The sequence below is a fragment of the Melospiza melodia genome, chromosome 4, assembly GCF_035770615.1.
Source record: "Melospiza melodia melodia isolate bMelMel2 chromosome 4, bMelMel2.pri, whole genome shotgun sequence".
NCBI lineage: Eukaryota > Metazoa > Chordata > Aves > Passeriformes > Passerellidae > Melospiza > Melospiza melodia.
This window is the reverse complement of record NC_086197.1, coordinates 81,367,181-81,385,299: the sequence shown is the minus strand read 5'-3', so window position 1 is coordinate 81,385,299 and position 18,119 is coordinate 81,367,181. Positions and strand designations below refer to the sequence as shown.

General features: G+C 45.8%; 1 protein-coding gene across 1 annotated transcript; it reads right to left on the bottom strand.

Annotated features, from left to right (window-relative positions):
• On the bottom strand, positions 1 to 12,666 carry WNT16 (Wnt family member 16). Its single transcript, XM_063155348.1, has 4 exons — positions 12,581 to 12,666; positions 12,252 to 12,490; positions 8,468 to 8,748; positions 1 to 1,968 (listed from the first exon to the last, which is right to left on the bottom strand). Exons 1-4 carry the CDS (start codon positions 12,664 to 12,666, stop codon positions 1,504 to 1,506), a joined length of 1,071 nt encoding a protein of 356 aa, XP_063011418.1. The 3' UTR covers positions 1 to 1,503.
• Between the last annotated feature and the right edge of the window lie 5,453 nt (positions 12,667 to 18,119).

Below are 18,119 nucleotides of genomic sequence, written 5' to 3'. Positions count from 1 at the left end.
TAATTAACTGACCTTTTAGAAAATCGTAGTGTTTCTCATCAGTGTGTATGAACTGCAATAGTTATAACCACCCTGATGATAAAACCCCTAACATTTATGCAGTTCTCTGACTAATTTCCCCCAGCACATGCAAACAAAATTCAGTTGAAGGTTACTACAATATTAACAAATACCTAACCAACAAATCTCAAGGGCTATAGTCTTATCACAATAGTTGTGGAAACCTTTTACATAACTTGCATAATTTAAATATTTACAAAATATAAGCTTTCTTGTCTTATCAAAAATAGTTCTTTGCACAATTAAACAACAGTAATCCTTTCACATGATGCTTTTTAAGCCAGGAATTAAATCACTGCATAAAAATAAACAACCTTTCACAGATGTATAATAAAATTAGGCCAACATATGGAGACAGAGAAAGTGTTATCATTAACAGTTTAAATATTTTAGTGGTGTGAGCCAATCCATAAATTATTTTGTGCATTGAACTTACTGAGGATGCAACCTAATGAAAAATTCTAGCTGCTGATTCTATAAAGAAAATCTATTTAAAAAAATCCTTTGCTTTATGGCAGATTCCTTTGGGCTAAATCTCATGTGGTTAATTTCTATAAAGATGGTGAACCACCAGTGAGATGGTTGAATGTGGCAGATTATTGCATAGAATTCAAGAGTGGGGTGACAACCAGCTGATTCGCACAATGTGTGCTCAGATACTCAGGAAATGCCTGCAGAGGCTTTTATTTCCTTCAAATATCAAACTGTATTTCTGTCCCCTCTCAGGCCTGTCCCTTGTGTGTTTGAAGGACAACCTGTTAAAAATCCTGAGGTTGCTGTTTGGTACCCCATTCACATTCACCAATCCGTGCTCCTGCCTCTCTCCTCTGGGCACAGCTTGACCCTCCTTTTCCAGGCAGACCCTGCTGAGCTCTCTGCAGTCTCACACTGCACATTTTGCAGGAGGCAGTTTTGTGAATGGCTGCAAAGCACATGCTTGGTGCTCAACAGCTGAACTCTTTCCCTATCTTTGTGGGTCTTTCTGAACTCTGCAGAAATGAACTGTCTAGTCCCAGTTTTAAAAGCACAGACATAAGGACTATGTCTAATGTGTTTTACAAACTCTCTTGACTCTTCAGTCTCTGGCTAATGAGATCTTGAGATTTCTCCACTGCGCCCATCCACCACACACGGATCTTCAGGACATTGTGTCTATTAAATACTTGAAAAGTTTAGCATCTGTCTCTGCTCATGGAGTAACACGTTCAAATGTGTCATCGGGAGTCCTTTTTGGTGTTTAAGCTGTCCCTGCATGCAGCCTGATGTTTACTCAGCTTTCCTTTCAGTCGAGGCTCACTTGGACTGCCCTTGGTGTGGCAGTACCTGTTCCCCTGAGGCCGATCCCTCTGCAATCCCGCATGGTGACAGTGGCTGCTGCCCCGCGGCAGGGGCTGCGTGCAGCACGCAGGCTGGCCGCTCTGGCCGTGTTTCCTGCACTTCAGCTCACTTGCAGGTGTGCACGTCGGTCATGGTCTCGCACCTCCTGCAGCGCACGTAGCAGCACCAGACGAACTTGCACTCGCAGCGCTCCACGTGCCGCACGACGTGCGTGTTGTACCCGCGCCCGCAGCACAGCAGGTTGCAGCCCTCGGGGCCCTGCGACGTGCGGTTGCACTCCCTGCCCTGAGTGCCAGGGATCCCCAGTTTTTGGTCTTCAACGCAGTAATTGGGTGATTTGTTCACATACAGCAGGTCCTCCTTCCCAATTGGTATTTTTCTCTGGCTTTTCTCTTTCCTGCTTACCTTTTTTTTCAGTCTGTCTGATATTTGTATGCTGTTTTCATACTTCTCCTTTAAAAACCGGCCAATCTTTTCAAAGGATGACATGGTTTTCCAACAAGTTTTCACAGCACAGGACCCAGAAACACCGTGACAACGGCAATCCACAGACATCAGCTTTGCTACAGCCTGAAAGCAAAGGGAGAACAACATTTGGATGTGCTCTTTCATTCATCAGGAATGCGGCCTGACAAAGGTCTCAAAGTATTTAGTATTACAGCTGCCACTGCCATTTCCACAACAGGAAAGTCAGAGCACGTGTTAGGAACCAGGTTTCCAGCCCTGGACCCCCACTACGAGAGGCACAATCTTCAGACTTGCTTTTCATTTGCAGTTTGCAATGGCCATAATGTAGCAATATTGATCACAACAGTGAAAGCTGTGATTTCTGGATGGCTTTTCATTCTGGAGGATCCTAAATCCCTGAATGACATGTCCTATGTTGCTCCTCCCACTGCTGGAATGCAAAAGGCTCTCATGGGCAAAAGGGTCTAGTGGGAAAAGCAAGGATAGGGCAGGTCATGGCACCCTTCCTATTTTGGAAGACACTGACTGGGCAAGTAAGTGTCCTGGTGTGTTGCCTTCTAAGGGTACTTTACAGCTACCATGAAGACCACTGAACACTGACAACCCTGTGCGTACCTAAGGCCACAGGAATGGCTGGAGTCACACAGCAGAGCCAGTGTGGCTCAGCACCCAAAGCAGCACGGGAGAAGGCACCTCTGGGCAAACTGCTGGAAGAGCAGGAGGATGCCCACAGCTCCAGGCTTCACAGAAAGTCTGTCAAAAGACCCACCATGGCTTAGCAGAGGTGTCTTCGGCTCAGGTAATCTGTAGCAAATCTCACTTATAGTCTTAAGGCCTGTTCTTTTAATTTAGACATAACTAGTTCTAGTACGAATTCCTAGTGTTTCCATTTTCATAATGGCTCCACTTAACACAACTATGTAGTTGCCTTCATATTACTTTTATAACTGTCAATGTTTAAGCAAGGTTTCACAGTTATTGCCAACACTTAAATTCTTGCCAACAATAAATACTTAAATACTTAGATGAGTTACTTTTCCATGCCCGTGCAGAAGCAAGGGCTGGGCTGAACAGTAACTGTCTGACCAACAATGGGAATCTGAAGCCTGTGTTAAGCTTTTTGTAACACAGAACAATTTTGGCTCAGTTTGTAGGATATCAAGCCTCAAATAACTGGAATCTGTTAACAAGCAGTAACTTCCTTTATCTTGAGACTGACTCAAACACTCAGGAGACAATCAATACAATACTTTCTTCTCTAACATCTAATAGTCATCATACAAAATCATACAATTAGTCTTGTGACAACACTCTAATGTGTTGTCAATGTCTAATGTGTTTCAAACATTAGTTTGAAAAAGGCACTGAAAAATCACACATGTACAGATGTAGTACAGATATCATAATTTTTGGGTTGTTTTACATTTGCATTAACATCTTCTGAAGCCATCCTGTAGACTCATAAGTGCCATTGGTTAGTAGTGTGGAAAGCCCATGTTGCCATCTTCCATTTTACTAACCTTTCCCCCCATATTTAATTTACACAATCAAAGAAATTGGGAAATTTACCAGTAAGTGTGGATTTTAAATTAACTCGCAGTAAGTTTGTTTTGAAACTCCTCATGCATCAAGGCCAATGCATATTGAAATTAATCCTCTTTGAAGGAACCAGTTTTGCCAAAACATGGCGGGGGGGGGGGGGGGGGGAAGAAATCAACATCCCAACTACATGATGTTTATTACATTTCATCCTGAGCCTTTGCTTATCCCTCAGCCTCCACATATACTATAGACTAGCTGCTGTCAGTCTATGTCTTTCTGAAACTGAATTAAACAAACAGAAAATCTAACATCCTCCTCTGCTTGCCCCTGAGAAAGTAGTTTCATTTGTGCCAGTTCCTAAGCCTTGATTCTGCAGTGAGATGTGACACCTGAAATCCTACCAAGCCCCACTGGCCCCCTGCAGGACCAGAAAAACCTCAAGCCCCAGACTCCATATTGGTAGCTCAGGCAGCACAAATGCCATCCTCAAAATTCCAAAACCAGTCAAGGCATACAGCAAATCAAGAGCTATTTCTATTCTATGTGCTAAACTGGGACTTTTCATCATGGCCTGTGGTCACTGAAGTTTGGGATGAGTCCAGCGTGGTTACTCCATTGGTTTCACTGGGCATTGAGGCCCCCTGGCACATTCTGCCCCAAAGGTGTTGACTCAGTCTTGAGCTGGCATTTGCATAAAACTACAAACATTTAAAAAAAAACACATGACCAAAGTGTTTGCTTGGAGTCACTTCTTTGGTGAATAAACAGGAACGATTTGTAGGTGGAGGTTACTATGAAAGCCAAATATGCAAGACATTCACAAAAAGCATTAGCAAGGAAGAGCAGGCGTGTGCCCTTGACCTAGAACAGCCTTTACAAACTAAACCTGGCAAAGAGGCAATCCTGTACAGGAAATACTTCCACATGCTGTGGGCTGCTTTTGCAATGGGAGATTTTTCTCCACTACTGGAAAAAATAACAATATTGCAACAAGCAAACTCTCACCCATGAGCACACACAGACTCTTTTAGTGGCAAATCAATTGCTAGATGGTACATACCATCTCTTCTACATAGACTAGTTTCTCTTTAATAGACACACTTGACCTTGCTCTTATCTCAAGAATCTGTCAACAATGAAATCACTGGGTAGTCAGAATATGATTCATTAAGATGTAAAAGTGATTGGGGCAGATGAGAATTTAAAATACAAGGACAAAAAGTCTGTCAGAAGACAGATGACCTAATAAAATGTGAATATCAAACACAATATCAAAAGATAAATTTTACATGCTACTTAAAAATAGAAAGGATTTAATAGTATTTTTCCAATTTTGAATGATAAGTTATTTTTGTCAAGTAACTAGAATTTCAAAGTAGTTTTAAATCATATTGTGCTAGTAGATTTGAAATGTTACAGATGTAATCCTCATTTTCACTGCAGTACAATAAGGTACTCACTATGGTCAGAAGGACTCAGAAATTGTCAGAGGAAGCTCTGGACATGCCTGCTAGGTTCTAAGGGCCATGTAGGCAAATAGCCCAGCAGATGACACTCAGAGTCTTCCTCTGAGGATGAATGAAACAAAAATAGAGGGAGACAGAGTTTCAAAACAGGAGCAGAAACTGATGTTTAACTCTTAGACTGATATCAGAATATAAAATTGTGGCATACATTAGCAGTGTATGAATGAACAGATGAATGAAAGAAGCACAAATGTGATTCAGTGTCTTGCTTACCAGCTGCTAGGATGGGCAAATTTTAAGCCTGGACTCCAATATACTTTAAGTTTCCAGCACAGGGAGGTGACATTTTGCTTTGCCTGATCACAGAACATGCTACTGCATCTCAGTCTGTCATTTGAACTTCAATGAAAAATCTCGCATAATTGAACATCTGGCAAAATTTAGGCATTAGGCATCTCCTGACGGTGCAAGCAAACCTAAGATTGTACCTATGGAGCCAACGTGGCCTTGAGGTGGGACACAGCTGCAGCACACACCTGTGTCTCAGCAGTGCACAGTGACTGCACAGTTACTGGGACCACGACCTCCAGACTGACTACACAACCAGTGTTCTGTTCCACATTTAAGGCTCATATCATGAATCTGTTCAGCTATTCGTGAAATAGTGAGAGGATTCTCCATATGAAACAAAACTCCATGGAGAGCTTCAGAGGAGCACTGTCACAGAAACCTGGTGGATGGATGCGTCATTCCGAGCAAGCTGGGACAGGCTTTCTTTGCTGGGTTATGGAACTGACTGATAGCTTGTGAGAAATGAGCAGGGTGGTGACTGAGCTGGGCCCACCAGCATTGTGGTGAGCCACAGACCCATCTGAGCAGCTCCTCCTGCCCCGATTGCCACTCAGCCTTGGTGGTACAGCACGCACAACAAGAGTGGAGGGCTAAGTGATGAACAGGGATGAACACTGCTGTTTTTTTTAAATTAAACCTGAGAGAAAGATCGTTTTTTATCTGCCTTCCTTTCACTGATCCAGTGCAATTAACAGCACGGGGTGGGAATCTGTGGCTAGAACAGACAGATGGGGCAGAAAGCAGAGCACGATTTGCAGCAAAGTGTGTCAATGGAATCACAGTTTGCATACCCTCTAATGCCAGTTAATGCTTAACACATCCAAGCTGAGCTTTCTGTGTGCAGGCACTGCTCTCAGCTGTGACACAAGGACTGCCAGTCCTTGTTTTGTCACAGGAACGAATGCCTGTAATCAAATGTCCCAGGTTCAGACACTGGTAGAACTAATATGATTATTCATGAAGACGAGCACATGTCCTACCAGAGGTGCATCACTTAAGAACAGTTCCAAACTTGGTGGGTCTCTTACCAATCCACAAGCATCAGTAAAAAAAACTCTCCAAACAAGTCCCACATCAAATAAATTTCCACAAGTGGAAAGGTGAGCAGAATTTTTCCAGCAGTGAAATAATACTAATGCAATGATAGTGGACCCATAGTGCCTGACTCCCCACATCCTTTTGTTCAAGGAGCAGAAGAGCCCAGCCCACATATGCAAACCTAAGCACACTGAAAATTGCCATGCTAAAGGATGATGAACATTTATCTTGTAGCAGAATAAGGATGCAATCTGAACCTTCTGAGAGTTGGATTAGTGGACAGCTCAAAAGACAAACAGTTTTAAAATTTTATATGTTGATATGACAACTATGAGATGTGGAAGTATAAAATAACATTCTGTACTGAAATAAGAGAGAAATAAGAGAATTCTGCACATACCAGTTCTCTTACTGACTCCAAACAAACACAGAAGTACTGTCCCTGGAATACTGTTCTTGCAAGACACCAAACTAGGAACATGATAGCATTTATTACAAAAGGTCATAAGATATCAAAACATCCTTCTTGTAAGCCCCAAAACATGAAGGCCAACATTTTCCAGCAACTCCTAGTTAAGATTTGAAAATACAAAAATGAAGAGTTATGCTAAACTTCAGATAATATTGCTGCTAGAAATCCCAAGTACCAACAACAAACATTCTTTTTATTCTGGACAGTGACCAAAATATTTGCTTTATCCTACATTTTGCCATTAAATTACAAAATGTTTATGCATGGAAGCTGACTATATATATTTCTTCCTTAACTATGTCGCTCCACAAATATGATAAACAACTCCTTACTCTTTCCTTAAAGAAATAATAATTTTATGTTCTGTTCCTCTTATTAACATCCCCTCCTACAAGATACCAATCACCTTTCCTTGGAGGTGATTTAGCTGACTGACATCTAATTAAACTCATAGCTTTTAGATCTCATCTTTTACTTAGGTTTGAAGTTTGCTTCAACTACTTCAGTTACAAAAAAAGGGTCTCTGTCACCTGGAATGGTTTTGGTTGGAAGGAACCTGAAAGATTTTCTGCTTTTCCAACAACATATTTCATTAAATGAAATAACACATATTACCTGTAAAAATTACTTCAAATAAAGTAATTGTCAATTATACCACCATGGCTCTTATGATGGCTTACTATGGCTATTCCCTGTCTATGGCAGATGGGAAAGTTGATTACAGTAATACACTGTAATGCAACAATTACAGTTGATACATTGATGCTGCTTCCAGCTACAAGAAATTTAAGAGTCACAATGGGGTCCATCAATATGTGTAGTCAAAACCAGAGGTTTTCCCTTTCTTTTTTTCCTTCAGTTAAAGCTGTGTCACTGAGCAGAAGAGATTTAAAGTATTATGGGCCCAGAGAGAGCCGTTAAAGATGAAATCTCCAAGGTAAAGAAGATAAAGTAATTTTAAAGTAAAACTAATACAAATCTCTGTTATTCCAGATGAAAGCACTAGATTACAGGCTCACATTCCCCTGCATAGGCTATTGCTGCCCCCATTTTACATCCTCTGCTGGACAGGAAGGAAAATCCAACGTCACACACCCAAACACACCATTTTCCTCTCCAAGCCTGGGTAGGAAGTTCTTTGGACTGAAAAAAGCCATCCAAAATCAGTCTCCTTTCACTTCTTTGATGCATGTCCTAACCAATGAGCTACTTTGAAGGTGTCATTTCTATTTCATGTTTTTAAAGAAAATATTAACTCTTGATTTCTCCTCTGAACAATGTTAAGCTTGTACTCTCAGGTGTGGACTGCAGACTGCAAGATGAGTAATGAGGCCCTGTGGCCAGCTGGCCTTCTCATTCAGTATTAGAGAGAATTATAAATGCAGGTCATGATAACAACAGAATAATCAGTGACAACAATCACATCATATTTTGATGATAACAGCACTACTTCAAGTTTGTAACTGAATATCAAATATCTAATTAAGAGAAATTTACTATTTAAGTACTACAGATCTATTACTTATTTTGTGGATTTTATTTTAACATACAGAAGTTAGTTGGTTAAGACCCGCTCTGATTCTGAGTTTCTACGTGTTTCTCTGGTGATGTTACTGCTGTTCTTGCCACTGCCCCACGAGCACCTGCGGCCAAGGCCCCACCTCCCCTGGCTGGTGTCACTTTGCCAACGACGGTGATGGAGCGGCTGCTGCCGCGCCTGGGTGTCACCCACCTGCCTGCCGGCCTCGTTGTTGTGCAGGTCCACGGCCACCAGCCCGCTCCTGCCCGTCGCGTTCCTCAGAGGCGCGTCCAGGAACGTCCTGCTGAAGGACATTCCGTAGTGGATGTCGTCCGAGCAGCCGCCCCAGTGCCAGCCCTCGCTGGCGGAGCCGCCGTGCCGCAGGGTGACATCGCAGGAGCACTCGGTCACGTTCCCCGCGCTGCAGGAGCGTGTCACCGAGTGCACCAGCCCCGCCGCTGTCACCGCCGACACGAACGCCGTCTCCTTCGTGCCTGCACAGCGAGGCAGGGACACGTTACCCCAGAACCGCCTCCGGCCACCTCCTGCCACCCACACCCCAAAACAGAGATCCACAAACCCCAAACTGACCCCTCGCCCCACAATGGGATCACCAAACCCCAAACTGCCACCAAACCCCACACCGGGACCCCAAACTGACCCCACACCCCACATGGGCTGCAGAAAGGGACTTTACAAGCCAGATGATTATTAAAAGTTAGGAACAGTCACAAGTTTAAAGTCATCACAGCTTGGTCTGCAGTGTGGACTCGCTCAAAGTGGATGTTCATACCCCAAAATTACTTCAGGATCTCTTCATATGGCCATGCTGTCAATAATGCTGTTTCTCAGTACTGGTACTGTCACAGACATCTTTTATGAAAAATCCTTTCCTTGGGATTTTTCCTCCTGAGAAGCTGAGAGGGCTCAGGAACAAAATGTAAACATTGATTATCTGCTGCTGTGGAATGCAACAGGTGGATTTTTGATTGGCCCATGTTGGTTGTTTCTAATTAATGGCCAATCACAGTCAGCTGGCTCGGACAGAGAGTCCGAGCCACAAGCCTTTGTCATCATTCTTTCTTTTCTATTCTTAGCTAGCCTTCTGATTAAATCCTTTCTTCTATTCTTTTAGTATAGTTTTAATATAATATATATAATAAAATAATAAATCAAGCCTTCTGAAACATGGAGTTAGATCCTCATCTCTTCCCTCATCCTAAGACCCCTGTGAACATGGCCACATGGTACCATGCAATTTTTGGTACCTTCTTTCTAAATCTGATTAGGAATTTTATTTGCCACAGAATTTTTCAAGCCAAGTAATAAATGAAGAATCAAACTCCAAACGAACCACATTCCAAACCCCTTACTTTTCACTCTGCTTTTCACTATTTATATTGATTTGAAGAAGAAAAGGTCAGTCTAAATCTCAGAGAAGCTGTCATGATCCCAGGTTACTTTGGTACAGGGCCAAAACTTACCTCATGCTAAATTTAGCAAACATTGATGTTCTTCTAATTCACAAAGGTTGCAAAGAGTCCCAAAAGTCTTAAATGAGGCAGAAATCAGCACAAAGATATTTAGGCCATGTGCTTTTCCTAGAAAAAGCTGGCCATGGGAAAGACAGAAGCATGAAAGGCCTTTACTTGTTAGACTGGCTCCTTAGGCCTGCCCCATTCTCTGAAACTTCTGGCATAATGTGGCACCCAGCCACATTTAACACGTTACTGTGTAAGGCATACTCTAAGCAAATTGAATATCATAGAGTGGTCAATAAATGTAGTTGAAATTTTACTGAAATGGGCCAATTTTTACTGTTGCAAAAATTATTTATTTCCAGTCTCCAATGTTTCTGCTCATGAGCAAGGAAATCCCTGTCTGTTTCTCCTATTAGTATTAGTCTGTGCTGCTGGTACCATCATAAAGGCTTCCACAGTGCACACTAGTGAAGCTGTGTGGGTGAGCAGTGGCACTCATTTATAGGTCCTCAGGAACAGTCCTTCGTGCTGAACAGAAGGACTAACACACATATGGCTCCATACAGTGGGGAAAACTCCCATTTTCTTTTTTTCCCCTTTCCTTTTTGGAATATGCATCACTTTTTATTCCTCACTTTATGTTTTCATGGTTAAAACTTGGGGGTTTTACACTGCTTCAGTACAAAGATTGCATGAACACAAAGTGAAATACTACAAAACTTAAAATCACATCCATCACACAATCAGTGACCAGGGAGCTAAAAAAAAAAAAAAAAAAAAAAAAAAAAAAAAAAAAAGTTGTAGGATCCTTGCAACTTGCAGGAAAATTTTGGTGCAACATTTGATACAAAAATCCTCATCCTTGTTTAAGTGGAAATTCCAGTATAAAATTCCAGCAAAATAAGGACCTTTGGTTTCACTGTGCTGATCAATATCACATAACTGAGCACATATTATATATTTTAAAGCATTTCACATTGTATTTAGTGTCCTGAGCAGACATTTTTACCTGCAAGTGATCTTTCTTAAATGATATGTCATAAGCCTGCTTATTTAGTAACTATGACACAAGGGATAAACCCAACATAAGTCTGAGAACAACACTATTTCAATACAGTTAAGTGGATCTACCCACGGGCAGTGCCATCCACGAACGTGCTACGCTAAAACTGCAAGCAGCAACAGCAGCGCTGCGATGACAAGCGCAGGTTTGGTCTGCTCGCTGCATTTCGTGTGCCCGCGGTACCTCCGGGACGGCGGCGGGCACCTCCCTGCCCGTCTGTGCCCGTCTGTGCCCGGCTGTGCCCGTCTGTGCCCGTTCGTGCCCGGCTGTGCCCGTTTGTGCCCGGCTGTGCCTGTCTGTGCCCGTTCGTGCCCAGCTGTGCCTGTCTGTGCCCGTTTGTGCCCGGCTGTGCCCGTCTGTGCCCGTTTGTGCCCGTTCGTGCCCGGCTGTGCCCGTTTGTGCCCGGCTGTGCCCATCTGTGCCCGGCTGTGCCCGTCTGTGCCCGGCTGTGCCCGTTTGTGCCCAGCTGTGCCCGACTGTGCCCGTTTGTGCCCGTTTCTGCCCGTCCGTGCCCGTTTGTGCCCGTCTGTGCCCGTTTGTGCCCGGCTGTGCCCGTCTGTGCCCGTTCGTGCCCGTCTGTGCCCGGCTGTGCCCGTCTGTGCCCGTTTGTGCCCGTCTGTGCCCGTTTGTGCCCGGCTGTGCCCGTCTGTGCCCGTTCGTGCCCGGCTGTGCCTGGCTGTGCCCGTTTGTGCCCAGCTGTGCCCGTTTGTGCCCGTCTGTGCCCGGCTGTGCCCGTTTGTGCCCGGCTGTGCCCGGCTGTGCCCGTTTGTGCCCGGCTGTGCCCGTTTCTGCCCGTCTGTGCCCGTCTGTGCACGGCTGTGCCCGGCTGTGCCCGTTTGTGCCCAGCTGTGCCCGACTGTGCCCGTTTGTGCCCGTTTCTGCCCGTCCGTGCCCGTTTGTGCCCGTCTGTGCCCGTTTGTGCCCGGCTGTGCCCGTCTGTGCCCGTTCGTGCCCGTCTGTGCCCGGCTGTGCCCGTCTGTGCCCGTTTGTGCCCGTCTGTGCCCGTTTGTGCCCGGCTGTGCCCGTCTGTGCCCGTTCGTGCCCGGCTGTGCCTGGCTGTGCCCGTTTGTGCCCAGCTGTGCCCGTTTGTGCCCGTCTGTGCCCGGCTGTGCCCGTTTGTGCCCGGCTGTGCCCGGCTGTGCCCGTTTGTGCCCGGCTGTGCCCGTTTCTGCCCGTCTGTGCCCGTCTGTGCACGGCTGTGCCCGGCTGTGCCCGTTTGTGCCCAGCTGTGCCCGACTGTGCCCGTTTGTGCCCGTTTCTGCCCGTCCGTGCCCGTTTGTGCCCGTTTGTGCCCGTCTGTGCCCGGCTGTGCCCGTTTGTGCCGACGGACGCACGGACGGTCCCCGCGTCCCATTGCCGGGGGCAGCCCGGTCCCGGTCCCGGCCCCGCCGAGCGGCAGCGCTCCCCGTGGCGCTCCCCGGGGCGGCGGTCGGTCCCTCGGTCGCTCACTCACCGCTGCCGAGCTGCTGCCCGGTGCCGGCGGTGCCGCGCTGGGCGGCGGGCGGCGAGCGGCAGTCCCAGCGCTCGTGTCGGAACTGGCTGCGGCACTCCTGCAGCCCCAGGCGCGCTCCCTCCCGGACCGCGGGCATCAGCTCCGGCTTCTGCTCGCACAGCTCCTGCTGCCGGCGGCTCAGCGGAGGGCTGGCGCAGCCCGGCCTCTCGGGCCCGCCGGCGGCCGCGATGCCCAGCCACCTGCGGAGGCAGCGGCCCGTCAGCGCCGGCCCCGACGGACACGGGGGGACGGGCTCGGCGCAGCCTCCCCCCCGGACCCCGGCTACTCACATCCAGGTGCTGCCGGCGGCGGGGCACAGGGCGAGCAGCAGCGCCGCCCGCAGCAGGCTCGGTGCGAGCGGAGCCCCGCGCCCCATGGCAGCCGCATGCAGCCCCGCCGCGCCGCCGCCCCTGCCCGCGGCCGGCACGGACCCGGGGGGACCGTACCCAGGGGCGCCCCTACTCGGGCTCGGCCCCCTCCCGGGACAGGGGACAGCTGGCGCGGCGAGCGCGGCCCGTCGGACGGCGCTGCTGGGGAGGCTGGGCCGGCAGGGAGGGCGGCGGGAGGGGACGCATCGGGAGCGCTCGGTTCCCGTCAAGGTGAGAAAGTTGGGATTGATGTTTTCCCGGCTCCTTCCCCGGCTGTGCCTCCCCGCCCGGGCATTGGCCGCCCGCGGGCCGGGGCGGGCCGGGGCGGGCCGGGGCGGGCAAGGCGGGGGCGCGGCGGGGGCTCCGCTGCGCAAAGCGCGGATCCGCACGGATCCGCTGCACAAAGCACGGCTCTGCACGGCCCCGCTCAGATCCGCACGGATCCGCTGCACAAAGCACGGCTCTGCACGGCCCCGCTCAGACCCGCAGCGCTGCACAAAGCGCGATCCCGCACGGCTCCGCACGGTCCCGCACGGCCGCGCCTCCGCGGTGCCGCCTGTTGAGCCGTGAGGGCCCAGAGCGGCTGCGAGGGCGCAGCGGGGTCCGGGCACAGCAGAGCGGAGCTGAGGCAAAGGAACCCCCGTAGGTCTGCAGCGATTTAATCCACAGAAATGAGAGAGATGCTAACCCATCATAACATTCCCTACACTTTTTATTCCAATCTTCCTGTGCTTTAGCAGTGTTAACTGAGTCAGTATTCATTAGGACAGCATTTGTTCACTCCTGTTAACTCCAGTGAGACAGTCTTATCAACTTCTACCTCGATTGCTAGTCCTCAGTTACACATTAAAAGCCAATGAGTCAGCTAGCACCTGATGGAGAGCTGCTCTCGGCACTCTGGACCTTTCGAGTCCTCTTTGATCACAATATATTGCTGCTTCCTTCTGTGTAAGCAAAACACCTGCACTAAAAATAATCTGGATAAAATGACAGATCTGTAAAACTTTGATTTGACACAGTTGTAAATTAGTGAAATAGCTCTTGTGGACTGACAATAGCTCCAAGTGAAGAACACAATAAATCATCTCAATGACAAATGAACTTTTTTATGAGCACAACATCTTGGGAAATAATCACGTAGATGTGCTGTTTTCCCTTGCCTTTTTTCCCCATGAACGTGCAGAGATGTTTTAAGAGCACAGTCTGTGGTCTATAGATCTAGAAAATGATGCCTCCTTCCCACTTCATGCTTATGTATCTGCTCTCAAAATGTCTCCAAAGCATCATCAACTCTGGGCAGATTGCTCATGACCCCACTAGTTATTTAAACCCTTCAATATAACTTATTTTCTCTGTTCTGAATTTCACTCTAGAGAACATCTGCTTGTGGTTGCAGAGGAACTTAGACCAGAGTGAGGGACACTGGAAAACAGGGAACCAGCCATGAAACAGGCCTGAACCAGCCAAAATGCGTGGGCTGTGTCAGAGAATTATCTAATTATTCCAGGACACATGGTTCATTTTATCCTCTCTGCTGCTTCCTGGCTCCATCTTCTAAAGTTAATTCAGAGCCTTGGTCTAGCAGACGTGGATTCCTTATGTGCTGCTTTATCTCCTCTATGAATTTATCACCCACTCTGAAATTATTTTTTCCTGAAGGTTCTTTAAACAAGTTTCTTCTCTGTGGTTGTTTGTTTTTATTTTGTTGTTGCTGGTTTTTTTTTAAATTTATTAAAATTATCATAGATCTTTTGGTTCTAAATTCTTGTATGTGAATTTTTCTATAGTAGCTACAGAACTTCATATACAAATAGCAATGTAAGATTTAAATTTTAAAACTATTGATTTCAAAAAGTCCAATCCTATTTGCAGCATTTCATATATGGCCCCTTAAATAAATGAATTACCTTTCTGTCGGGTTCTCATGGGGATCTGATTTTATGTACATTTTTTGCCACAATCGTCTTTGCCTAGTTAGGGAAACCCTTTGATTGCATACACCGTACAGTGAAATACTTGCAATTTGGAGGGCTGATACTAAAGAAAAAGTAATATTTATTGTAAGGAAGTTTTGAGATCATCCAGTTCAATCTCTAGGAGTGACTGGAAACAAACTACATTTTCCCATGACCATCTGATTTTAAAAAGTCTGGGTTGCAATGTGTTTGAATCCTAATCTCCCATCTGCCTTCCTTCCCATCTGTTTCCCTTGCAGCCACTCCCCACAGCCGGGCTCCCAGCAGATCCCCATCCTCTGCCCTGCTGAGCTTTAGCCTCCTGCCTGCTCTTTGCACCGTCTCTGCTGTATTCCCCCAGAGCCCCCTCTTCCCCAGGCAAGGGCAGCAGGTACAGCCGTGTTCCTGCAGGCAGGTCAGCTGGCTACCAGGAGCAGAAGGGCAAACACTTCACCTTGCACGGTGTGTGCTTTGCAAATTGGCAAAGGGAAACAATTTAGAAATGCATCGCTGATCTACCAAAATTTATTGTAATTTGTCAAATGTTTCTGAAGACTGTATTTCTAATTAGCTGATGCTTCAGAGGCCTCTCTGCTGGAGGACCATTCGCACCATCACAGACAGCAACATGAGTGGGATGCAGAGACAGTGAAGCAGAATCCAAGCCAAGGTCAAGTGCCAAAATTCAGTGAGAAAACCTTACTATAAATCAGGGAAGATAAATTTTACTTTCGGCTTATCTTGCTTTCTCTGGCCATGGTGGGGCTTTCTGTGGCCATTCATACTAAAATGCCCACATTTTTTATTTTAAAAAAGAAGAAAATCAAATGTCGATAAAAGAAAAAAAAGCTTTGAAAAGCTTTGTTCAAATTATTATTCTTCTCCTGGAGCTTCTGGTGCCCATCAGAGACATGAATAGAACAGAACAAACTGCATTATCCTACCTGTGCATACAATGGGGTCATTACCCCCTTATCTTATAAAAATGAACAGAGGAAAACCTATATCAGGTTATACCTTCAGCTATGACTTTTATCATGTGTGGTGGCCAGGTTCAAAATCTGTACCTCTAACACAGAAAGCACACTCTGAACACCCCTCAGAGCTTGGCTGCACCATGTGCCACCACTCTGGGAATGGCAGATGTGCCAGGTCTTTGCACTGAAGGAACCTTGTTGGCAAGATAGTGCTACCCAGGCAGAGCCATTGCAGCACAGGGGCAGTGAGAGAGCTGCCCCTCAGTGAGAAGGGGCATGAGGAGAGATGTGCAGTGTCCCTGGACTCCAGTCCTTGTGCTCTTAGTGCAGTGCTCCCTCCCAGTGCAGCATCTCTCTGCCAGGGGATTGTCTGTAGAGAGCTCTCAGGACTTCAATAAGGTCAGGCTGGCAGCAGGAGTGAAGTTAGGAGAGGAAAACAGAGATGCTCTTTCTGCCCTACATGGCCTTCCAAGGTCCCTCTGCCCCTTGTCCAGAGGTTTAACATTATTGCTGCTATTCATTTTAATATTTACACCTAAAAGCACACACTGTTGCTGATTCAGATGTAGCGTGCTGAGTTCACAAATTACTGGGACAGCAATTACAATGCATCCATCAGTGGCATGTGATCAGATGGAGACTTCACAAACAGACCTCACAAACATGCAATGGTTCCAAAGCTACTCCTGAATATTATGTTTATAGTAGGTGCACAAAACACTACAGAGAACCAGATTTTCTATGTGCATAGATAATATAATATATAGAATATATAGTAAAAAAGAGAGAATTAGTACCTGAAAGGTGGAAAGGACATGCATGCTTCTCACAATCCCTTCTGTTATTGCCAAAGGATCCAGAAGAAAACTAAGCTTTCTGGAGCCCATAACTCAGATAGTTGCTGAACCAATTGCTGAGCAGGTCTTTGGGCAGTCTGCATCTGCTGGTGATGTGCTGCCAGAAAGCTGGGGCTTAGGAAGAGAGGACTCAGCTTGACTTTAGAGTCTGTTATTTCAGACTCTAAATCTGGAGGCAGTGTCCTGGGCTTACCAATAATTACATGAGTGCTTGAGAATTGCTCATTTTTGGGGCAATTCTGGAACTAGGTATGGGTTTCTTCTGAAGTGCTGTTGGCAAATTCTGTTCTCGACATGGACCATCTAAATGTCTGTATTTTCTAGAGTTACCCCAGGGAGATATTTTCAGCCTACTGTTATTAAGTAAAATTCATCAAGGGAATGCTGCAAAGTCTCCAAAGTTTAATGTGAAAGATGTGGGAATAAAATCCACTTATTAATTTGGATTTCACCCAGACTTTGCTTAAAGCTAAAATTAGTAGTAAAATTGTATTTGATAACAGTGCCTCTGTATGGCATCAATGAATTTCCCTGGTTGTTTTGACTATGATGAGAAATGCTCTTGGACACAGAACACAATGAAAAAATGAATTTTTCACTGACTTAATGCTCTCTTTGCACTTAAAGCAAAATAATCTAAAAATTTTAGTTTTTGTTTTTTAGATCAAGTGCACAAGATTAGAATCGGTGCTGCTGGCTGGTGTTGCAGAACTTCTAGAAGGTAAATGTGTTGTTTGGTGAAAAGAGTAGCTCAAGTGCATGGAAGAATCCAAGTTACTTCAGTGCACAGGGGACATCTGGAGGTATTCCTATTTAGTTTTAAACCAGACTCTCCTGAGGGTGTAATACCACTGCTTTGTTGATGTATGTGTAAGCTTCATACAGAATTTCCTGAGATAAGCAGGATCAGGTACTGTGTGTGTGCTTATGCATGGTGTGCACAGAAGCAGCATTCTTGCTCCCAAAGAGGTCACTGAATTTTAGGTATAATACAGATAGAGGAAGGAGGAAGAACTGCTCCCCTAGGAGCAGTGCTGCCTACAACACAGTTTATATTCCCACTGGAATTGATAATTTGCATTAACACTTTCCACAGGACCCTTTCATAGATGAGTTTGTTACATCTCTCAATAGAGACATAATTCACACACACAGAACTGTTGCCATCCTGTGATGAGACAAGTGACAATCAGGGAGATATTTAATTTTCTGGTGTCAGGGGATGCATCATCATCAAATCCATTATCAGCTCCTTGGTTTCTCACTGCCAATTCAATTTCTAATGATCTGCTTATTGTTTGAGTGAGGATAATGATAGAAACAAGAATCTACTCTGTAACTCTGTCATAATACAAAGCTCTGTTTTTTATCTTCTCATTCATCAAGGTATGAACATGTGCTTAATTTGCAAAGCATTTGGTCCAGTGGTCAGACTGCTTGCACCACACATGTGAATTTACCTACAAGGCCAGTTTAAACAGAGGAAGCTTAGGAAGAAATGTGAAAGAATGATATTCTGTCAACAAACATGGAAGTAGTTCCTTTCTACCCATAGTGTAGTGGCAATGGGAAGAAATGAATGGCCTACTTTTTGAAGTTAGGAGCCATTCACGTTATAGGACAGCATTTAAAACATTACAGATTCAAATAATTAATTACACATTTCCCCAGC

Coding starts and splice junctions, on each gene's coding strand:
- WNT16 (XM_063155348.1), bottom strand. CDS start 12,666: ATGGGGCGCGGGGCTCCGCTCGCACCGAGCCTGCTGCGGGCGGCGCTG. Junction 8,749..12,251: donor CGGGCAGCAGCTCGGCAGCG/GTGAGTGAGCGA, acceptor CTCGCTGTGCAG/GCACGAAGGAGACGGCGTTC. Junction 1,969..8,467: donor ACAACGAGGCCGGCAGGCAG/GTGGGTGACACC, acceptor CTTTGCTTTCAG/GCTGTAGCAAAGCTGATGTC.